The following is an 18,012-nucleotide window of genomic DNA, read 5'->3' as shown; positions in this document are numbered from 1 at the left end:
GGGCGGGCGGGGACTGGGGGGGGGGGAGTCTGGCCGCCCCCACCCCGGGGGGGGGGAAGCCAATAGGCGGGCGGGCTTCTGTCTACCCTCCACCCCTCCCGCCCCGCCACGCCCCGGTTCTCTCGGGCTCAGGATCCCGCTGAGCCTCGGGGACCCGTCTGGGGGCTCTTGCGCAACGCGCACCCACCCACCCAGGTCGGGGGCTGCTCTCCCACCTCCTCCGATCCAGAAGCCGCGGAAGGGCTGGCTTGGACGGGCACCCTTCCCAGCGTCTGGAGGGTCGCGACGGCTGGGCAGCGGAGGGGTGGGCTGCTAGCTGGCCGGAGAGGAGCCCCTTCCCCTTGCTCACGTCCAAAGTCGGGCTAGGGGAGATCTCTAAGAAGAGGGATCAGGGATCCCCAAACAAGGTGGAGGCGTTGGAAGGCCACCCCCCACGCCAGGGCACCGTTCCCACGGTTCCTGACACCCCCCGACGACCCCCTACCCCAATTAGAGCCTGCTCCTTGTTGCCCCCCCCCAGGGGAAAGCTGGATTCAGCCTCTACGGAGCTGCCCCCTCCCTCCAAGGATGAGGACGCCCCCAGTTGGAAAAAACCCAAATCGCCCTTGCCCCCACCGCCCCCCAGAGAAGCGGGCTGGGTTGGGGTCGCCGCGCAGGGCTGGCCGGGGACCGCGGAACAACGGCTCGGCCGGGGGATGGAGAAAGGCTGGAAGGCCGTCAGGAGAGGCTGGGGGCAGGGGTCTCTCCCGCTGCTGGACGGAGGGGAGAAAGCCCCCAACCCAGCAGAGAGATGAAACTCTAGATCAGAGGGGTCCAAACTTGGGGAACTTTAAGACTTGTGGAGTTCAACTCCCAGAAGCCCCCCCAGCAAAGCTGACTTGGGAATTCTGGGAGTTGAAGATGGAGAGAATGGAAGGAAGAAAAGGAAGGAGCCGCACCGGTTGATCCTCTGCCTGTCCCCAGGGGTCCGAAGCGCAGCGCCTGGATGGCCCGGGGGATCTTGCGCAACTCACCCGGGAGCCTTGCAAAAGCCAGGGAGAAACTCTCTTCTAGCGACCCCTGCTGGCCGACGTCGGGAATGAAGGATCGGAGGCGAAAGCAGAGGAGAGCCGTCCCGGGCGGAGCAGCTGCCTTCCCCAACCTGTCGCCCGCTGCATGCCTTGGCTTGGGACCCCCCCACTCCCAAATTCCCCCCTCCCCGGGGAGGCTGGCGCCAGGACTCCCATCCAAAACTCCCAACTTCAGAAAGGGCTTAATGAGCGCTTTGCAATCCTGGCCTGGGATTCAGAACTCTACCGGTTGGACAGCTTGGATTGGAAGCACCGCTCAGAAAGTTGGAGGAAAGAGGGCAAATGCTCCATATCGAGGCCTGGGATCTGGGATCTGGGATCTGGGATCCAGTACGGGCAGGGTTGGGAGCTGGAAGCCCTGGGCATCCTGGCTAAACCGTGGTTAGTTCAAGGGATTCTTCTGATTCTTCTCCATTCGTGGTTAGTTTGTCCTCTCTTGACTGTTTCCCTTCTGGAGACCCCAGGAGCTCTGCCCCCCCCACCCCACTGTCCTCCGGTCACAACAGGTCAAGGAGGGCATGGCCGTACAATTGAAACCCCTCCTTTTTTGGGGGGGGGAATATAGTCTGACCCCCTGGGAGGACACCCAGTTGGGGAAGAGGGATAGAATAAGTCAGTGTTTCTCAACCTTGGCAACTTGAAGATGCCTGGACTTCAAGTCCCAGAATTCCCCAGCCAGCATCTGTGGTGCTTCCCCAGAAGGGAAGATTTGGGGAGGGGGTGTCGGGTGCTGAGTGGTGGACGATCCGCCTTCCCATTAGGAGCGCTACAACACGCGATTCTGCAATGGACGGACCGAACACCCTTCCGATATCCGTATGACACGTTCCGTGTCTCCGTGGGCTGGACGACGGTGCCTGAGCACCACAGACGGGCCTGAGATGGGTGGAGAAAGAAGGGGGCTGGTGCGATGCACAATGCTCCAATCCTCTGGGGTGGGGTGGGGAGGGAGGGAGGGAGGGGGGGCATCGTGGTCCAGGGTTGGGACTGGCCGAGCATCGATCTCACCCGTGGGAAATCACTCCTGTCTCCAAGCCATAATTATGAGTCACAAGGCTTTTGTTCGCAAACCGGGTGCCGAGTCATTGGACGGGAAGAGCCAGGAAAATATCCCTGGGACTGTCCCACCTTCAGTGACTTCATTTTATAATTTTATGGCTTTATCTTCTATTTGATTTTCTTTTATTATGTTGTTGTATTATTTATTTTATTTTATATTATTTTATTTATTGGATATTTTGTTATCTCGTTCTTTATTATTTTTTATTTTATTTTATTTCTACTTCATTTTAGTTACTTGACGATTGTCTTATTTCATTCAATACATTTTATTCGTTTTGCTTTTTCATTATCGTGTGTTATACATTATATTTTGCTTTTATCTTTTATTTTCCTTGATTGTATTCATTATTTACTTATTTTATTTATTTGTGTTGCTTCGTTGTGTTCATCTCATCTTTTCATTTTGCTTTTTTTTATTGTTGGATGTTGCCTATTTTACGTCAGGTTTCATTTTGCTTTATTTTATTTACTTCGTATTTTATGATTTCATTTTCAAGCCGTACAAACAAGGGCTCTCTGCTTTACGCACGGATATCGGTGTTGTGTGACTGTCATCATTTCTGACCTACCCAGCTGATGATTCGCTTAAGAACTTTAGTGATTCACTTAACAACCGTGGCAAAAAAAGGGTAATAAAACTGGCCACAACTCCCTTAACAACCCCCCTCGTTTAGCAACAGAACCTCCGGCCGTGGCTGTGCTTGCAATTCCAGGACCAGTGATACGTCACTGTTTTTCAGTTGCCGTCGTAACTTGGAGCAGTTGCTAAACGAACGGCCGTACGTTGAGGACAACCTGCAATTACAGTTTTTATTATCTTCATTTTGTAAGGGTGGAAAGATTGTTTGGGGAGTGCAGTTGTGCACAGGGTGGGGGGTCTTGAAGGCCAACGATGACCCCATAACAGTGGTGGGTTGTAAATCCCGTTCCAACCGGTACAGCCGGTGGCATCCTCTTCGACGTGCACAGTGCGTGCATGCGTTTTAGTGCCTCCGCGATGCTCTGCGACACTCCAGCTGCTCCGCAGAGCGTCGCGCAGGTGCTGTATGCACCATGTGCCTGTGTGGAAGTGTAGAAGCCTTTAAACTCCGGTAAGGAGCTCGGCCGGGTGGGCCCTCCGGAGCACCGTACGGGAACGGTATCCGGTGCTCCGGGCTGGCTCCAGTTATGCCCGTACCGGGGCATGCCTCCTGCAACCCACCACTGCCCCACACCATGCCCCAGCTGGCGTCTCCCTTGCTGTCTTCTTCCTCTCTGGCTGTTTGCAAATTGGATTTTGGCTCTGAGGGGAAAAATACATCACACGTTTCCGGCAATTTTCATTTCCAGATCTCTGGAGTTGCGGTAATGATTTTACGATAATGGAAGGTTATTTAGTCATTCCACCACAGCAGAGAACAAAGTGGAGATTTAATCCATCATTCGTGAGCCGGTTATTGTTGCTGTTGTTGTTGTTATTAATATTATTATTATTATTATTATTATTGTTATTATTATTATTTTACAGACGTTTAATGGGTTACTGACAAATTTTGTTTGGATGAAAAAAGAAGAGCAAAGAAGTGGGAAGAAAGGATTAAACATTTATTAGCATAAACTCAGGGCAAGAAAATTCGGGCTGTTTTAATCTTCCAGGCAACTGGATCTCGGTGACGATGAGGACTAGAAGCTTCCTTTTTTTCCCCCAGTTGAAACCAGGCTGATCCGCTTGTTGTATGATGCTTCTTGTTCAACTTGGGAGAAACAATCCGGATATTTATATTTGTAAATATATATATTGGAGGGAAATAAAAAAGCAGGAAACTTTAGAGCAGCGTTTCTCAACCTTGGCGACTTGAAGTCCTGTGGACTTCAACTCCCAGAATCCCCCAGCCAGCACAGCTGTGCTGGCTGGGGGATTCTGGGAGTTGAGGTCCACAGGACTTAAAGTCACCAAGGTTGAGAAACGCTGCATTAGAGAGAAGCAGATTAGAAAGGAATAACACATAACTCAGAAGGTCAGGCTTCCAATATTTAAATAGAAATACAGATAGTCTTCAACTTATAACGGTTCATTTAGCGACCATTTGAAGTTACAATGGCACCCAAACAGTGACTTGGGCCATTTTTCACACCGATGACCACTGCGGCTTCTCCGTGGCCATGTGACCAAAATCCAGACGCTTGGCAACTGGCCTGTACTTACGACGGCGTCAGATCCCGGGGGGCCACGGGATTGCCTCTTGCGACCCGCTGGCAAGCCGAGTCAATGGGGAAGTCAGATTCCCTTAGCAACCAGGCTGACAACTGCAGTGATTCGCTTAATAACTGTGGCAGGAAAGGTCGTAAGACGGGGCAAAACTCGCTTAACAAATGTCTCCCTTTAGCCACACATTTTGGGTCCCAAGCTGAGGCCTCCCTGCATCGTCCGAAAGATAAGAGGGAGAAGAAAACGCCGGTGGTCAGGCAGCTAGTCCTCGACTTACGACGACAATTGGCATCAGAATTACCCCTGCTAAGCCAGGCGGTTGTTAAGTGAGCCGTGCCCCCTCGGTGACCTTTTTCTGCCACTGTTGCTAAGCGAATCCCTGCAGTTGTTAAATGAACCAGAGTCATTGAGCTAAGTTGACCTTTTTTGCCCGATGGTCGCAAAGGTGAGGACGTGTCTTGGGGGGGGGGGCGTCGCAACCATCATGAGAGACGAGCCCAATTTTTGCCCGCCTTTTGATCACATGCCCCCCCCCCCAGGGATGCTACAACAGTCGTAATTGTGAGGACGGATCATCCCTCCCCTTTTTTCAACGTCGTCGTAACCTCAAACCGTCGCTAAACGCGTGGTTGTAAGTCAAGGACTGCCTCCTTGCCATCCCTCCCTATTAAATCCCAATTTTTGTTCCTAGGCCGAAGTATTTTGGGGAAGGGGCTTCTTCTTCTTCGGGATTGGGCAGCCTATAAGAGAGCCGAGGTGGTGCAGTGGTTAAATGCAGCACTGCAGGCTACTTCAGCTGACTGCAGTTCTTCAGTTCAGCGGTTCAAATCCCACCAGGCTCAAGGTTGACTCAGCCTTCCATCCTTCCGAGGTGGGTAAAATGAGGACCCGGATTGTTGTTGGGGGCGATATGCTGACTCTGTAAACCGCTTAGAGAGGGCTGAAAGCCCTATGAAGCGGTATATATAAGTCTAACTGCTATTGCTATTGCTATAAATCTAATAAATTAAATTAAATTAATTAATTCTTCTTCTTACCCAAAGCAGTTGGGGAGGGGGCCGTCCTGGGCTCACAGCACGATGCAGAAGAGCCGCTTCTCTCGGAAGGGGTTCTCGGCCGAGGAGACGGGCATGACCAAAGGGTCCTCCTTGGCGTGAGCTTCGCAGTAGGCCAGGAGATCGGCTGCCGCCTTGGACACCTGAGCCAGAGGAGGAAGGAGGAAGCGCGGAAGACAGACATTAGCTAGACTACTGCACTGCATGACTTCAGGAGCAGCCCCGGGCGTCTGTTCAGTGAGCATTTGATGTTCGGGACTCACTCCCTTGGCTCCCGAAGCCTTTCGCTAGACTACTGCATCGCATTATTTCAGGATCAGCCCTGGGCAACTGTACAGGGGGCACTTCCTGGCTCCCGAAGCCTTTCGCTCAGTGTTTCCCAACCTTGGCGACTTTTAAGTCCTGCGGACTTCAACTCCCAGAATCCCCCAGCCAGCTGTGCTAGACCATTTTACTTCAGGAGCAGCACATGTTCGGGCCCCAACTTCCTGGCTCCAAAGGAGACACCCACACCCCACACCCCCACACACACTTACCTTCATGCGGTCAATGTTGACCTCGAGTTTCAGCTGTTCTACCGTCTTGCGCGCCTCCGCAATCTTGGCCATGTTGTTGGACATGCCGCTCTACACACACACACACACGGAGGGGAGGGCGCGGGGGGCACACCTTGCAGATTGGCACACGGAGACAAAAAAACCAGTTGCCGTGTTCGGAGCGAATGGGGAAGCGCCGAGTCCCTTCCCAGGCGAGAAGATATTCATGCAAAAGAGACATTTTTTGCATTTGCCATCATCAACACAATCCTCGGCTTTCAGAATGCACTTCACACACAACACACACACACACACACACACACACAAAAGCCTGCATGGTCTATACCAGTGTTTCTCAACCTTGGCAACTTGAAGATGTCCGGACTTCAACTCCCAGAATTCCCCAGCAGTGGTTAGGACAGTGTTTCTCAACCTTGGCAACTTGAAGATGTCCGGACTTCAACTCCCAGAATCCCCCAGCCAGCATTCGCTGGCTGGGGAATTCTGGGAGTTGAAGTCCGGACATCTTCAAGTTGCCAAGGTTGAGAAACCCTGGTCTATACAGTGTCTAACAGTCCCGCTCAATGACCAACCTCCCCCAATTTGGAAAGTCCCGTCCGAGAGGAACACAAGTGACTGAAGATACCCAGTTCCTGCAACCGTTCATCGTATCTTTTATCCTCCAGTCCCCTAATCCTCTTTGTGGCTCTTCTCTGTGCTCTTTCTAGAGACCAATTAATTAACCCATGTTGGTTTCTTGTGCCCAGCCATCTTTCTTGCCAGAATTAAAGAGAAAATGACAGAAAAGAGTAACAGAGTTGGAAGGGACCTTGGAGGTCTTCTAGTCCAACCCCCTGCCTAGGCAGGAAACCTTATACCGTTCCAGACAAATGGCTATCCAACATCTTCTTTAAAACTTCCAGTGTTGGGGCATTCACAACTTCTGGAGGCAACTTCTGTTCCACTGGTGAATTGTTCTCACTGTCAGGAAATTCCTCCTTAGTTCTAAGCTGCTTCTCTCCTTGATTAGTTTCCCCCCATTGCTTCTTGTTCTGCCCTCAGGTGCCTTGGAGAATAGCTTGACTCCCTCTTCTTTGGGGCAACCCCTGAGATATTGGAAGACTGCTATCATGTCTCCCCTAGTCCTTCTTTTCATTAAACTAGACATACCCAGTTCCTGCAACCGTTCCTCGTATGTTTTATCCTCCAGTCCCCTAATCCTCTTTGTTGCTCTTCTCTGCACACTTTCTAGAGACCAATTAACCAATGTTGGTTTCCTATGCCCAGCCATCTTTCTTGCCAGAATTAAAGAGAAAATGAGATGGGGAGGGGAGGGGGGGCAGGCTACCGAAGGGATGAAGGGACCGAGTGACAGTGGGAGACTCAACGCCTGCCCTACTTTCCAAAGGAAAAGGGCACCGGACCCCCAACCTGGCAGAGCGACCATTTGCAGGGGGCAAATGCCGTTAATTAGCTCCATCCTTACGCCACCAACCCACCCGCTGCTCCCTGGCCTGCGTCTCCAGGTTCAAAGCCACCAGCTAATTGCACAGCCCTCCCGCGCGGCAGATGGAAGGAAGCTGCTGGGGAAAAAAGCTTAGGACACAGCTAGAGATTTCGGGTGGGTGGGTGGATGGATGTGCCCGTGTAGGAAGGGGGGGGGCCTTTGGAAGCAGCCCCTCCCTGCCAAAGGCTCCTATTCTCATAAGAGGCGAGGTGTTAATATGGCTTTATAATCCTTTGGTGAGGCCACGCTTGGAACCCTGCATCCAGTTTTGGTCGCCACAATATTAAAAAAAAAAATGTTGAGCCTCTGGAAAGCGTGACCCGTCAAAACCGCGTTCCACAAAAGCGCGGTCGACGAAATCGCGTATGTGACGTCATCACAACGCGACGAAAAAGATTGAAAAATTGAAATAAAAATTAAAAATTAAATTACAGCAAGCCGATTCACATAAAGGTAAGGGTTAGGTTAAGGGTTAGGGTTAGGGTTAGGGTTAGGTTAAGGGTTAGGGTTAGAGCGTTAGCGTTACGTTTAGTGTTAGGTTAAGGGTTAGCGTTAGGTTTTTCGTTACGTTAAGGGTTAGGGTTAGGGTTAGGTTTAGGGTTAGGTTTGGGGGGGTTAGGGTAAGGTTTTCGCTTTATTTTTACATTTTTCGATCTTTTTCGTCACGCTGTGATGACGTCACATACGCGCTTTCGTCGACCGCGATTTTGTCGTCCGCGGTTTTGTGGTAGAACCCTGGAAAGAGTGCAGAGAAGAGCAACGAAGATGATTAGGGGACTGGAGCCTAAAACAGTTTCTGGAATTGAATCCGTTCAGTTTAAGAAAAAGAAAGACTAGGAGGGACATGACAGCACTCTTCCAATATTGGAGAGAGTCTAATATTTGATATTTCCAATACTAATCCTTCAAAGCCCCTGAAGGTAGGACGAGAAGCAACAGATGAAAACTAATCCAGGAGAGAAGCAAACCTAGAACAAAGGAGAAACTTCCTTAATTGCTAATTAATGAAATGCTAACTAATTAATTCAGTGGAATGAAACCTCCATAAGTTGTGGCTGGTCCAACCTCTGGAGGTTTTTAAAAACAGACTGGGCAGTTATTTGTCCAGAATGGTATAGGATCTCCTGCTTGAGCAGGGGGGGGGGGTGGACTAGAAGACCTCCAGGATCCCCTCTGTTACTCTGTTCTCTTATTCGGTTAAGAGTTCGTTTTGGGCAGTGCCTCTGAGAATACGCAGAGTCCTTTCGAAACCCACAAGGGGGGGTCAAGCCGCTCTCTTTCCCTCCCCCTTTCCAATTTCTGGGGACTAACCCCAAATTTGGAATCCGGAATGTTTCTGGCAGTTCGCTCTGTTGTTTTTACTCATTTTCTGGGGGATTCTGGGAAGAAATACAATTGGCAGCGCTGGCAAAATCAAAGGGTGGCAAAACCAGCTTGCAGTGCCAGGTGCCCGATGCCAGTTGCCGAGAAAGGAAGACTCTGAGCACACGCAGAGAGCTTTTTAACTGCTTTTTAAGCCAGATCTTTCAGCTGCCCTGCCCTGCCAGCTGGGATCCAATCCAGCTCGGCTTGGCACCTGATGCCAAGGGAGAAGACGGCTCCCTCATCTCTGCTTTGCACAGATAAATATCAGGAAAGAGACCCCTGGAGATCATTTGCACAAAGAAAGGACCTCGAGAGCAGAGAAAATAGCATTTAGGGATCACACGCCCTACAGCTTAGGTTAGGTTAGGGCGGCTGGCACAAGCGGGAGGCATTTCATTAGGGCTTAAGATGGCTAAAATATTTAAAAGCGAGTTCTTTTAAAATAAAGTGGTGAAATATTTAACGCTAATATTCATTATTGCAATGTTTTAAGCGTTAGGTCTGTTGCCTTCCTTTGTTCTAAGCTGCCTGGAGTCATCTCTAAGTGAGATGGGTGGCATATACATTTCGTAATAAATAGAATTATGATGCAAAGGGAAGGATTAAAAATAAAACTGCCATGATCCAAGTGGTTTGCATTTATGCTACTTCTTTTTTCCCCTCTTGGATATGTGCAGAAATTAAAAATAGGAGGGAAACCCAAACTTATTTTTCAACAAGGACCTAGTTAAACGTTCAAATTTGCTTTCCCCAAAAGACTATAATTGTATTTATATCGTATTCAGAGACCGCAACTCTGGACGTTGATAAACAAAAGTAAACAAAAGCTTGCTGGTTTTAGAAGTTTCAAATTAAATTGATTTTTAATTGCAGCAGAAAAGCATCTGGTACTTGTACAGCGATTAAGTCCACATTTCCTCTGAGATGCTGAAGGACTGCCAGTATAGTATTTCAGGAGGCAGCGCATGAAACATTAGTGCCTCCTAAACTACTAATATTCCGAATATTCCATCTTGGCTCTCACTGTTAGCTGTAGGTAACTTTCTCCTATAAAATAAGGCAGGGGAAAATGGGAATTTCTGATCTTCGGAACCTTTAATGTGTGAGGATGCAAATCAAGTGAAACATTAAAAAGTTTGCAAAGATGCAGAAAAAACAGGTTGTTTTGAAGCAGCCCGAAATCAAAATTCAGGTAGCTTTTTTTTTTTAATGAATAATAACCTTTCATTCAAAGCCATCTTTGGACTCAGGGTTTTAAAAAATCCGACTGGATTTGACTTAAAGACATATTGCACCTTATTTAATATAAGGCTTTTGGTCTCTTGCTACCTTTTAGGTGAAATCAAGAGAAGAAAAAGTGAAAAGTGGTTTTTTTTAGCAGGTGGGCGCTGAGTATTTATCGGTGTTGTTTCTTCAAACTTAGAAAGAGCTGGATGGATGGGTAATTCCTCTTGTCTTGAAAAGAAACTAGAGGTCCCTTGTCTTTGATGTCTTTTTGGTGAGTTTTTATTTTATTTTATCATTCCCCTAGTTTGTATTTTAAGGTGGGATGTCACCACTGAATAAAGGAACTCTTCAGAAAAAGCATCTGTTTTGATGCCTCTGGATCAAATCGGTTGCTACCAGAGCTAGGTGAGCCCCTGACACCTGTCCATCAAAACACAGGTGCAAAGAAGCAATTGAAATCTTGGTTTTGATCAAGAGGGGGGGTCTCCAAACCCCTTCCCTCCTCCCACCCCAAATCCTGGTGTAGAAGAAGGCGGTTTTTCTGGGGTGCAAGAGTTGTTTGTTTCATCCTCCCATTTCTCCAGAATCTGGGGTACCAAATGCCAGATCCCCACCCACCCCAAAAACACACAATGCCCAAGTGGGAGACTTCTTCTTTCTCCATTTCCCCCCTCCCTCCAAAAATCCAATGGCTCCGGGTTCAAAGAATAAGAAATCACGGAGAGTTCCTACCTGTTGCAGCTTCAGGGAGGGAGTGCTGGGTCTCTGGGTGGTGTGAGCAGCTGGTGGAAGGTCCCTGCTGGGGTTTGGCAGACAAAGAGCAGAAGAAAGGGACTTGCGGCTGCCAGTGGCTGCTCCCCCCCGCCCCCCCCCCCCGACCAGGAGAAGCTGTTTTATATGCAGAGGGGAGGCTGGGCCAGAAGATCTAAGGTTGGAGGCCTGCTTTATGGAAGCAATTGGAGATGTCCAAGATCCAGGGTTAGCAACCTGAAGAGGAGTGGACTTCAACTCCCAGAATTCCCCAGCCAGCGTCCTAGTAAACATTTAAGATGGGAGGACTTCAACTCCCAGAATTCCCCAGCCAGCGTCCTAGTAAACATTCAAGACGGGAGGACTTCAACTCCCAGAATTCCCCAGCCAGCGTCCTAGTAAACATTTAAGATGAGAGGACTTTAACTCCCAGAATTCCCCAGCCAGCGTCCTAGTAAACATTCAAGACGGGAGGACTTCAACTCCCAGAATTCCCCAGCCAGCGTCCTAGTAAACATTTAAGACGGGAGGATTTCAACTCCCAGAATTCCCCAGCCAGCGTCCTAGTAAACATTTAAGACGGGAGGACTTCAACTCCCAGAATTCCCCAGCCAGCGTCCTAGTAAACATTTAAGATGGGAGGACTTCAACTCCCAGAATTCCCCAGCCAGCGTCCTAGTAAACATTTAAGACGGGAGGACTTCAACTCCCAGAATTCCCCAGCCAGCGTCCTAGTAAACATTTAAGACGGGAGGACTTCAACTCCCAGAATTCCCCAGCCAGAGTGCTAGTAAACATTTAAGATGTCTGGACTTCAACTCCCAGAATTCCCCAGCCAGAGTGCTAGTAAACGTTTAAGACAGGAGGACTTCAACTCCCAGAATTCCTCAGCCAGCGTCCTAGTAAACAGTTAATATGGGAGGACTTCAACTTCCTGGCTAGCTGGGGGATTATGGGAAATGAAGTCCAGACGTCTTCAAGTTGCTAACTTTGAGAAACACCGCATTAAGAGTCCTGGACAGGGGCTTTGTGACCGAGGTGCATGTACAGTGTCTCAGCATCCCACGCCTTTGGCCAGGTTAGAACTAACCGAGTTTCGTAGCAAGGTATAGGGCAGTGATGGTGAACCTTTTCGGCATTGAGTGCCAAAAAGGTTGCGCAGAAACATTGCACATGCGTGCTTGTCAGGGCCGTGCTCCGGAAAAGCTGAACTTCTGGGTTCTGGTGCTTATGCACTGCACGCCCAACCACCATCAGCCAGCCGGCGCCCATGCGCAGGCTGGTTTTCAGCAGTGCCGTGTGCACGAACAGCTGATCGTCCCATGTGCGTACATGCCAGAAACCCGGAAGACAAACAGGCAAGGCTGTGTATGCCGGCCGACATGGCTTCGCATGGGAATGTAGGTTTGCCATCCCAGGCTTAGGGTACCAATCACAAGAGATAATGTTTCTCTACGTTATGTTTTTTTCATTTAAAAAAAAAAAGACGAAAATCAGGGGGTGAAAATTAGCTCTTGGTATCACAGGTTGACAAGATGGTTCGGAATAAAATTCTGGAGAATTTTGTAAAAATCTGCCAGCAATGTTAGATTTTTAGCATCGTTTAGAGCAGTGTTTCTCAACCTTGGCAACTTGAAGATGTCCGGACTTCAACTCCCAGAATTCCCCAGCCAGCATCCGCTGGCTGGGGAATTCTGGGAGTTGAAGTCCGGACATCTTCAAGTTGCCAAGGTTGAGAAACACTGATTTAGAGGGAGGGTGGAAACCACCTTGGGTGCAGTGCCAATGTTGGCCACAGGAGGGCAGAGCAGGCAAGACAATCACCCCACGGAAGGCATCTATCTAACAAATATTCTTGGAAAATTCCTCCCAGCCTCTGAAATTCGATCCCGCTACCAAATTTGGAGATCAGGCAACTTGCTAGACCTGAGTGAGCAAAAGGGAATTTCTGAGCTCATATAAATATGTGGCTTGCCTGATTCTTATCACCTGGTTAATGCAGTCTTTCTCAACTGTGCTGACTTCAAACAGTGGTTCTCAACCTGTGGGTCGGTGGGCCCCTTTGTGGGTCAAACAAAGGGTCTCCTAAGACCATTGGAAAACACATATTTTTTAGGAAAACACATGTTTTCGATGGTCTTAGAAACAGAGACACCAATTTTATGGTTGGGGGTCACTACAACATAAGGAATTAAAGGGGCGCGGCATTGCGAAGGTTGAGAACCACTGCCTTAAAAAAATCTGTGTGGACTTCAACTCCCAGAATTCCCCAAGCAGTCATGTTGGAGTTAATAGAGTGCCGCTGGCTGGGGAATTCTGGGAGTTGAAGTCCACATATCTCACAAAGTTGCTAAGATTAACAAACACAGTGGTCACGAATGCAGAAGTTGAGTCTCCATTGCACACTTAATTATAGCAATAGCAATAGTTAGACTTACATACCGCTTCATAGGGCTTTCAGCCCTCTCTAAGCGGTTTACAGAGTCAGCATATTGCCCCCAACAACAATCCGGGTCCTCATTTCACCCACCTCGGAAGGATGGAAGGCTGAGTCAACCTTGAGCCTGGTGGGATTTGAACCGCCGAACTGCAGATAGCAGTCAGCTGAAGTAGCCTGCAGTGCTGCATTTAACCACTGCGCCGCCTTATATGTCTGCATTTGTTAGATTTTTTTCGCTGGGCACTGGGACCCTTACAGCTGTCATAAATAACAAGCCAAGGGTCTAAATCTTGACCACGTGGCCACAGGAATGCAGCAATTGTGAATTGTGACGGCCAGAGGTCCCTTTTTCCAATGCTGTTGTAACTTGGATCAGTAACTTGGTCGTAAGTCGAGGACTAGTAGTACCCATAGAGGGGAGATTTTTGACGCCCCCGGGGGCTAAATCCTTGCTTGTCTCTTCCAGAGATCCTGGGTGATCTCTGTGCCTCCAACACAGAGGAAGGCAGCGGAGTGTGAGTGTGGGTCTGCCTCTCGGTGTGTGTGTGTGTGTGTGTGCGTGTGGAGTTCTTTTGCACAACTGCTGCATGGGAGCCTGATGGAAGCCAGATGAGGCTCAGTTCCTTTGACCTGATGTCATGTGGCTGCCTTCGGCTCAGGCATGTGTGCGCACAGCGTGTGCCTCTGTAGCAGCCCCCTCTGGCTCCCCTTCTGCCAGCTGCGATAAGGGGGCTGCAGGGGGGCTAAAATTAACCATGGGGGGAGGAAGGAAATTCTTGGGCAGCGTCTGGAAGAGATCAGAGCGTTGCCAGACAGCCGGACGGGGAGCCAGGCAGGCACAAAGGAGAGGCTGAAATGCAGCCTTTTTCTTCCGACTAGGGAGAGCAGGGTGGTTCAGGGCAGTCTACCTGCAGGATGGGGCCAGGGAGGGAGTTTCTGCAAGGCCAGAGGGAGCAGAAATCCTTCTGGGGATTTTTTAGAACTGCCGGCAAGCAAATCTTTGCTTCCTTTTTTCAGGAAAAGAAGAGTGCAGAGGCAGCAAAGGTTGATCCCTTCGGCCGAGAGGGGCTTGTTGAAGGAGGAACTGGTAGTTTTGGGGTCCCTTCATTCTGTACGGATATTTATGTTATATGGGAGTGGGTGAATCTGTGTGTTTCCATTCCTATGAAGGAAAAACACCAGATAGAGGGAGGGGGGAGGGAGAGAGAGGGGGGAGACAAAAAGAAAAAAAAGAAGGAAGGAAAGAAGGAAAGAAGGAAAGAAGGGGGGGTGAGAGGGAGGGGGAGGGTGGGAGGAAGAAGACAAAGAAAGAAAGAAAAAGAAAGAAAGAAAGAAAGAAAGGAAAGAAAGAAAGAAAGAAAAAGAAAGAAAAAGAAAGAAGAAAGGAGGGAAGGAGGAGGAGAAAGGGAGGGAGAGAGAGGGGGGAGTCAGAGAAAGAAAGAAGAAAAAGAAAGAAAGAAAGAAGGGAGAGAGGAAGGGAAGGAGGGAGGGAGGGGGGATACAGAGAAAGAAATGAGAAAGAAAAAAAGAAGGAGAGAAAGAGGAGGAGAGAGAGAGGAAGGGAGGGAGGGTGAGAGGGGGAAGACAGAGAAAGGAAAGGAAAGGAAGGAAGGAAGGAAGGAAGGGGGAGGTGAGAGGGAGGGGGAGGGAGGGAGAAAGGGGCGTCCAACGAAAGAAGAAGGGAAAGAAGAAAGAAAGAAGAACGAAAGAAAGAAAAAGAAGGAAGGAGGAGGAAAGAGAAGGAAGGACGGAGGTGGGAGAGAGGGGGAGACAGAAAGAGAAAGAAAGAAAGAAAGAAAGAAAGTAGAAGAAGAGAGGAGAGAAGGGAGAGGAGGAGTAAAGGGAAGACAGAGGAAGGAAGGAAGGAAGGAAGGAATGGGGGAGGAGAGAGAGGATACAGCAGAGTTTCTCAACCTTGGCATCTTTCAACTACTTGGACTTCCATTCCCAGAGTTCTCCAGACAGAGGACTGGGGGATTCTGGGAATTGAGGTCCAAGCACCTTCAACTGCCCCACTGCCACAGAGAGATAGAAAAATAATCATCCTGCCCTTAGAACCCCAGGGGAGAAAACAACTTTGGCTTCACCCAGGTCAGGAGAAAGGCACTCTGCACATGCTCCCAGCATCCCTGCCATTCCTTCCCAGGGTGGCTCATTTGAACGCGGCACCCACTGGACGGCTCAGCCTTGTCTTTGGCAACCCCTTGAACCCAGGGCTGGGTGGCAGCGCCCAGAAGGCCTCGCCCTCCAGAGCAGCAGGCGGGAGAAATCCTCTCTTGCTGGAGAACGGCATCCCACCCATCCCTTCGGCCTCATGTGGACTAGAATCTTAGCCTTTCTTGCTTAAGGAGGAGAGGGGGTCTGGTTGGTGTCTGCAGCCTTTCCAGAGCGAAGGTTGCTTGCCAAGGAAGATAGAATTCAGGCAGGGGGGCAGAAATTAACCTCCCCCCCCCAATTCCCTTCCCTTCTCCCCATCTTCTCGGTTCTCTTCCGCTCATCCTCAGCTGACTCTTCAGCATCTCCAGACGATGAGGCTGGTTGGTGCCGTCGCCATAGCAACCCTGCCACAAGCGCCCGCATCCCTTCTGCCTGGTGGGTGAGGAAGACAAGCATCTCCCGGCAGGCGGGCATGTGGGGGGGGGGGAAAGATATCAGTGCTCTCTGGCTCCCCCACCCACCCACCCACCCACCCACCCACTGCCAATGCTCCGCTCCTCCAAAGCCTTTTTACTCAGGGCGCTGTGACCCAGAAGGGGCGTTCCGCATGGCGTGGGAAGCTGGGCTGGCAGAAACCGGGATGAGAAGGGTGGGTGGGTGGGTGGGTGGGCTTCGTGGCTTGTGCAAACTGCGTTGAGGGCCACTCCGCAGATCCAGAAATGGGTCAACTGAGTAAGTAGGTGAAATGGCTTTTGGAGGAATGCAGCAAATGCAAGCAGAATCGATCCCCCCCCCCCCCAAATTTCCTGCAATTCTAAAGTGGCGACCGATTCGTTTTCCTTGCACGGCCAGGAGAGCACAGGGAGTCCTCGGCTTATGACCACCACCGAGCCTCAAATTTCAGCGGCTCAGTGAAACAGCCGTTAATGCAATGTTTCTCAACCTTGGCAACTTGAAGATGTCCGGACTTCAACTCCCAGAATTCCCCAGCCAGCGAATGCTGGCTGGGGAATTCTGGGAGTTGAAGTCCGGACATCTTCAAGTTGCCAAGGTTGAGAAACACTGCGTTAAGGGAATGTCGAGAATTCTTACGAGCTCCCTTGCTTGCCACATCCGTTAAGCGAAACCGTGCAGTTGTCAATCAATCCGGCTTCTCCCTTAAACCTGCTGGTTGGGGGGGGGGGTCGCAAAAGGGGGTCACGTAACCCTTGGGACACTACAACCGTCGCAAACACGAGAGCCGAGGTGGCGCAGTGGTTAAATGCAGCACTGCGGGCTACTTCAGCTGACTGCAGTTCTGCAGTTCGGCTGTTCAAATCTCACCGGCTCAGGGTTGACTCAGCCTTCCATCCTTCCGAGGTGGGTAAAATGAGGACCCGGCTTGTTGTTGGGGGCAATAGGCTGACTCTGTAAACCGCTTAGAGAGGGCTGAAAGCCCTATGAAGCGGTATATAAGTCGAACTGCTATTGCTGTTGCTATAAATACACCTCCGTTGCCAAGAGTCTGGATTTCGAGCAGGTGGTGACTCTGCTGAAACGGTCGTACGGGTGGGAAAACAGTCACAAGTCCCTATTTTCAGTGCGGTTGTCACTTCGAACCAGAGGTGGGTTCCAACCAGTTCTGACTGGTTTGGCTGAGCAGGTCGTAACTCAGGCTGCCATCTTGATTTTTGCAGAAATTCATAATTTTTCCCCCAATTTACTAAGATTGTGCGCATGGACAGACTTTTTCAGGTGCAAATGCACAGGCGGGGGAAGCGGCTGTATTGCTGGAAGCAACCCCCCTCCGCTGCTTCGAATGGTCGCTAAGCGGACCCCCTGCAATGACCGACAATAGCAATAGCAATAGCAATAGCAGTTAGACTTATATACCGCTTCCTAGGGCTTCCAGCCCTCTCTAAGCGGTTTACAGAGTCAGCATATTGGCCCCAACAACAATCCGGGTCCTCATTTCACCCACCTCGGAAGGATGGAAGGCTGAGTCAACCTTGAGCCAGTGAGATTTGAACAGCCGAACTGCAGAACTGCAGTCAGCTGAAGTAGCCTGCAGTGCTGCATTTAACCACTGCGCCACCTCGGCTCTCTAATAAAACACACACACACACCCTGAGTTGTTGAGCCAAAGAACACACCCAACACACAACTGCTTGGCTGCGGCCTTCTGTCCACAACGGAGGACAGCCCTGTTCTCAAAACTTTTGCCAACTTCGAGTCCGCCGTCCATCCGTTGGGCTATAAGGCAGCTTTGAGCCCCCAATGCTATGGGGTGACAGACACCCCCCCCCCCTCTGCAGCACGCTTTCCTGGCGCATTCAAAAGAGGGTTCGGAGCCATCCTGCTCAATCTTGTCCAGCGGATAGGCAGACACCTCCTCCCGCCCCCCCCCTTGTGAAACTTTTTAACAACTCTGTTTTTTTTGCAAAGAACATTTTATAGCTTCGCTTGCGGGCGGGAGGGATGGAGGGATGGATGGCTTTATATGGCCTTCTCTGCAAACCCTCCTAATATTAAGCGATTGCTGGTTTGGGAGAAGAAGCCCCCTCGGGCTGCGGAGTAAGACAGGAGAAGAGGAGGAGTGGAGGGGGGGGGTCTTTTGTCTCCCATCTGGAAAAGATTAGGAGAGGCCCCTGTCCCCTTGCCAGGTTCAAGTCAGCA

At 50.1% G+C, this 18,012-nt stretch overlaps 1 protein-coding gene across 1 annotated transcript; it reads right to left on the bottom strand.

Annotated features, from left to right (window-relative positions):
- Positions 1-5,389: 5,389 nt before the first annotated feature.
- GNG8 (G protein subunit gamma 8) lies at positions 5,390-6,001 on the bottom strand. The gene is made up of 2 exons (XM_032227362.1): positions 5,912-6,001; positions 5,390-5,518 (listed from the first exon to the last, which is right to left on the bottom strand). Exons 1-2 carry the CDS (start codon positions 5,993-5,995, stop codon positions 5,390-5,392), a joined length of 213 nt encoding a protein of 70 aa, XP_032083253.1. The 5' UTR covers positions 5,996-6,001.
- Positions 6,002-18,012: the final 12,011 nt, after the last annotated feature.

Source organism: Thamnophis elegans, chromosome 12 (genome assembly GCF_009769535.1).
Source record: "Thamnophis elegans isolate rThaEle1 chromosome 12, rThaEle1.pri, whole genome shotgun sequence".
Lineage (NCBI taxonomy): Eukaryota > Metazoa > Chordata > Lepidosauria > Squamata > Colubridae > Thamnophis > Thamnophis elegans.
This window is presented reverse-complemented; position numbering and strand designations above follow the sequence as displayed.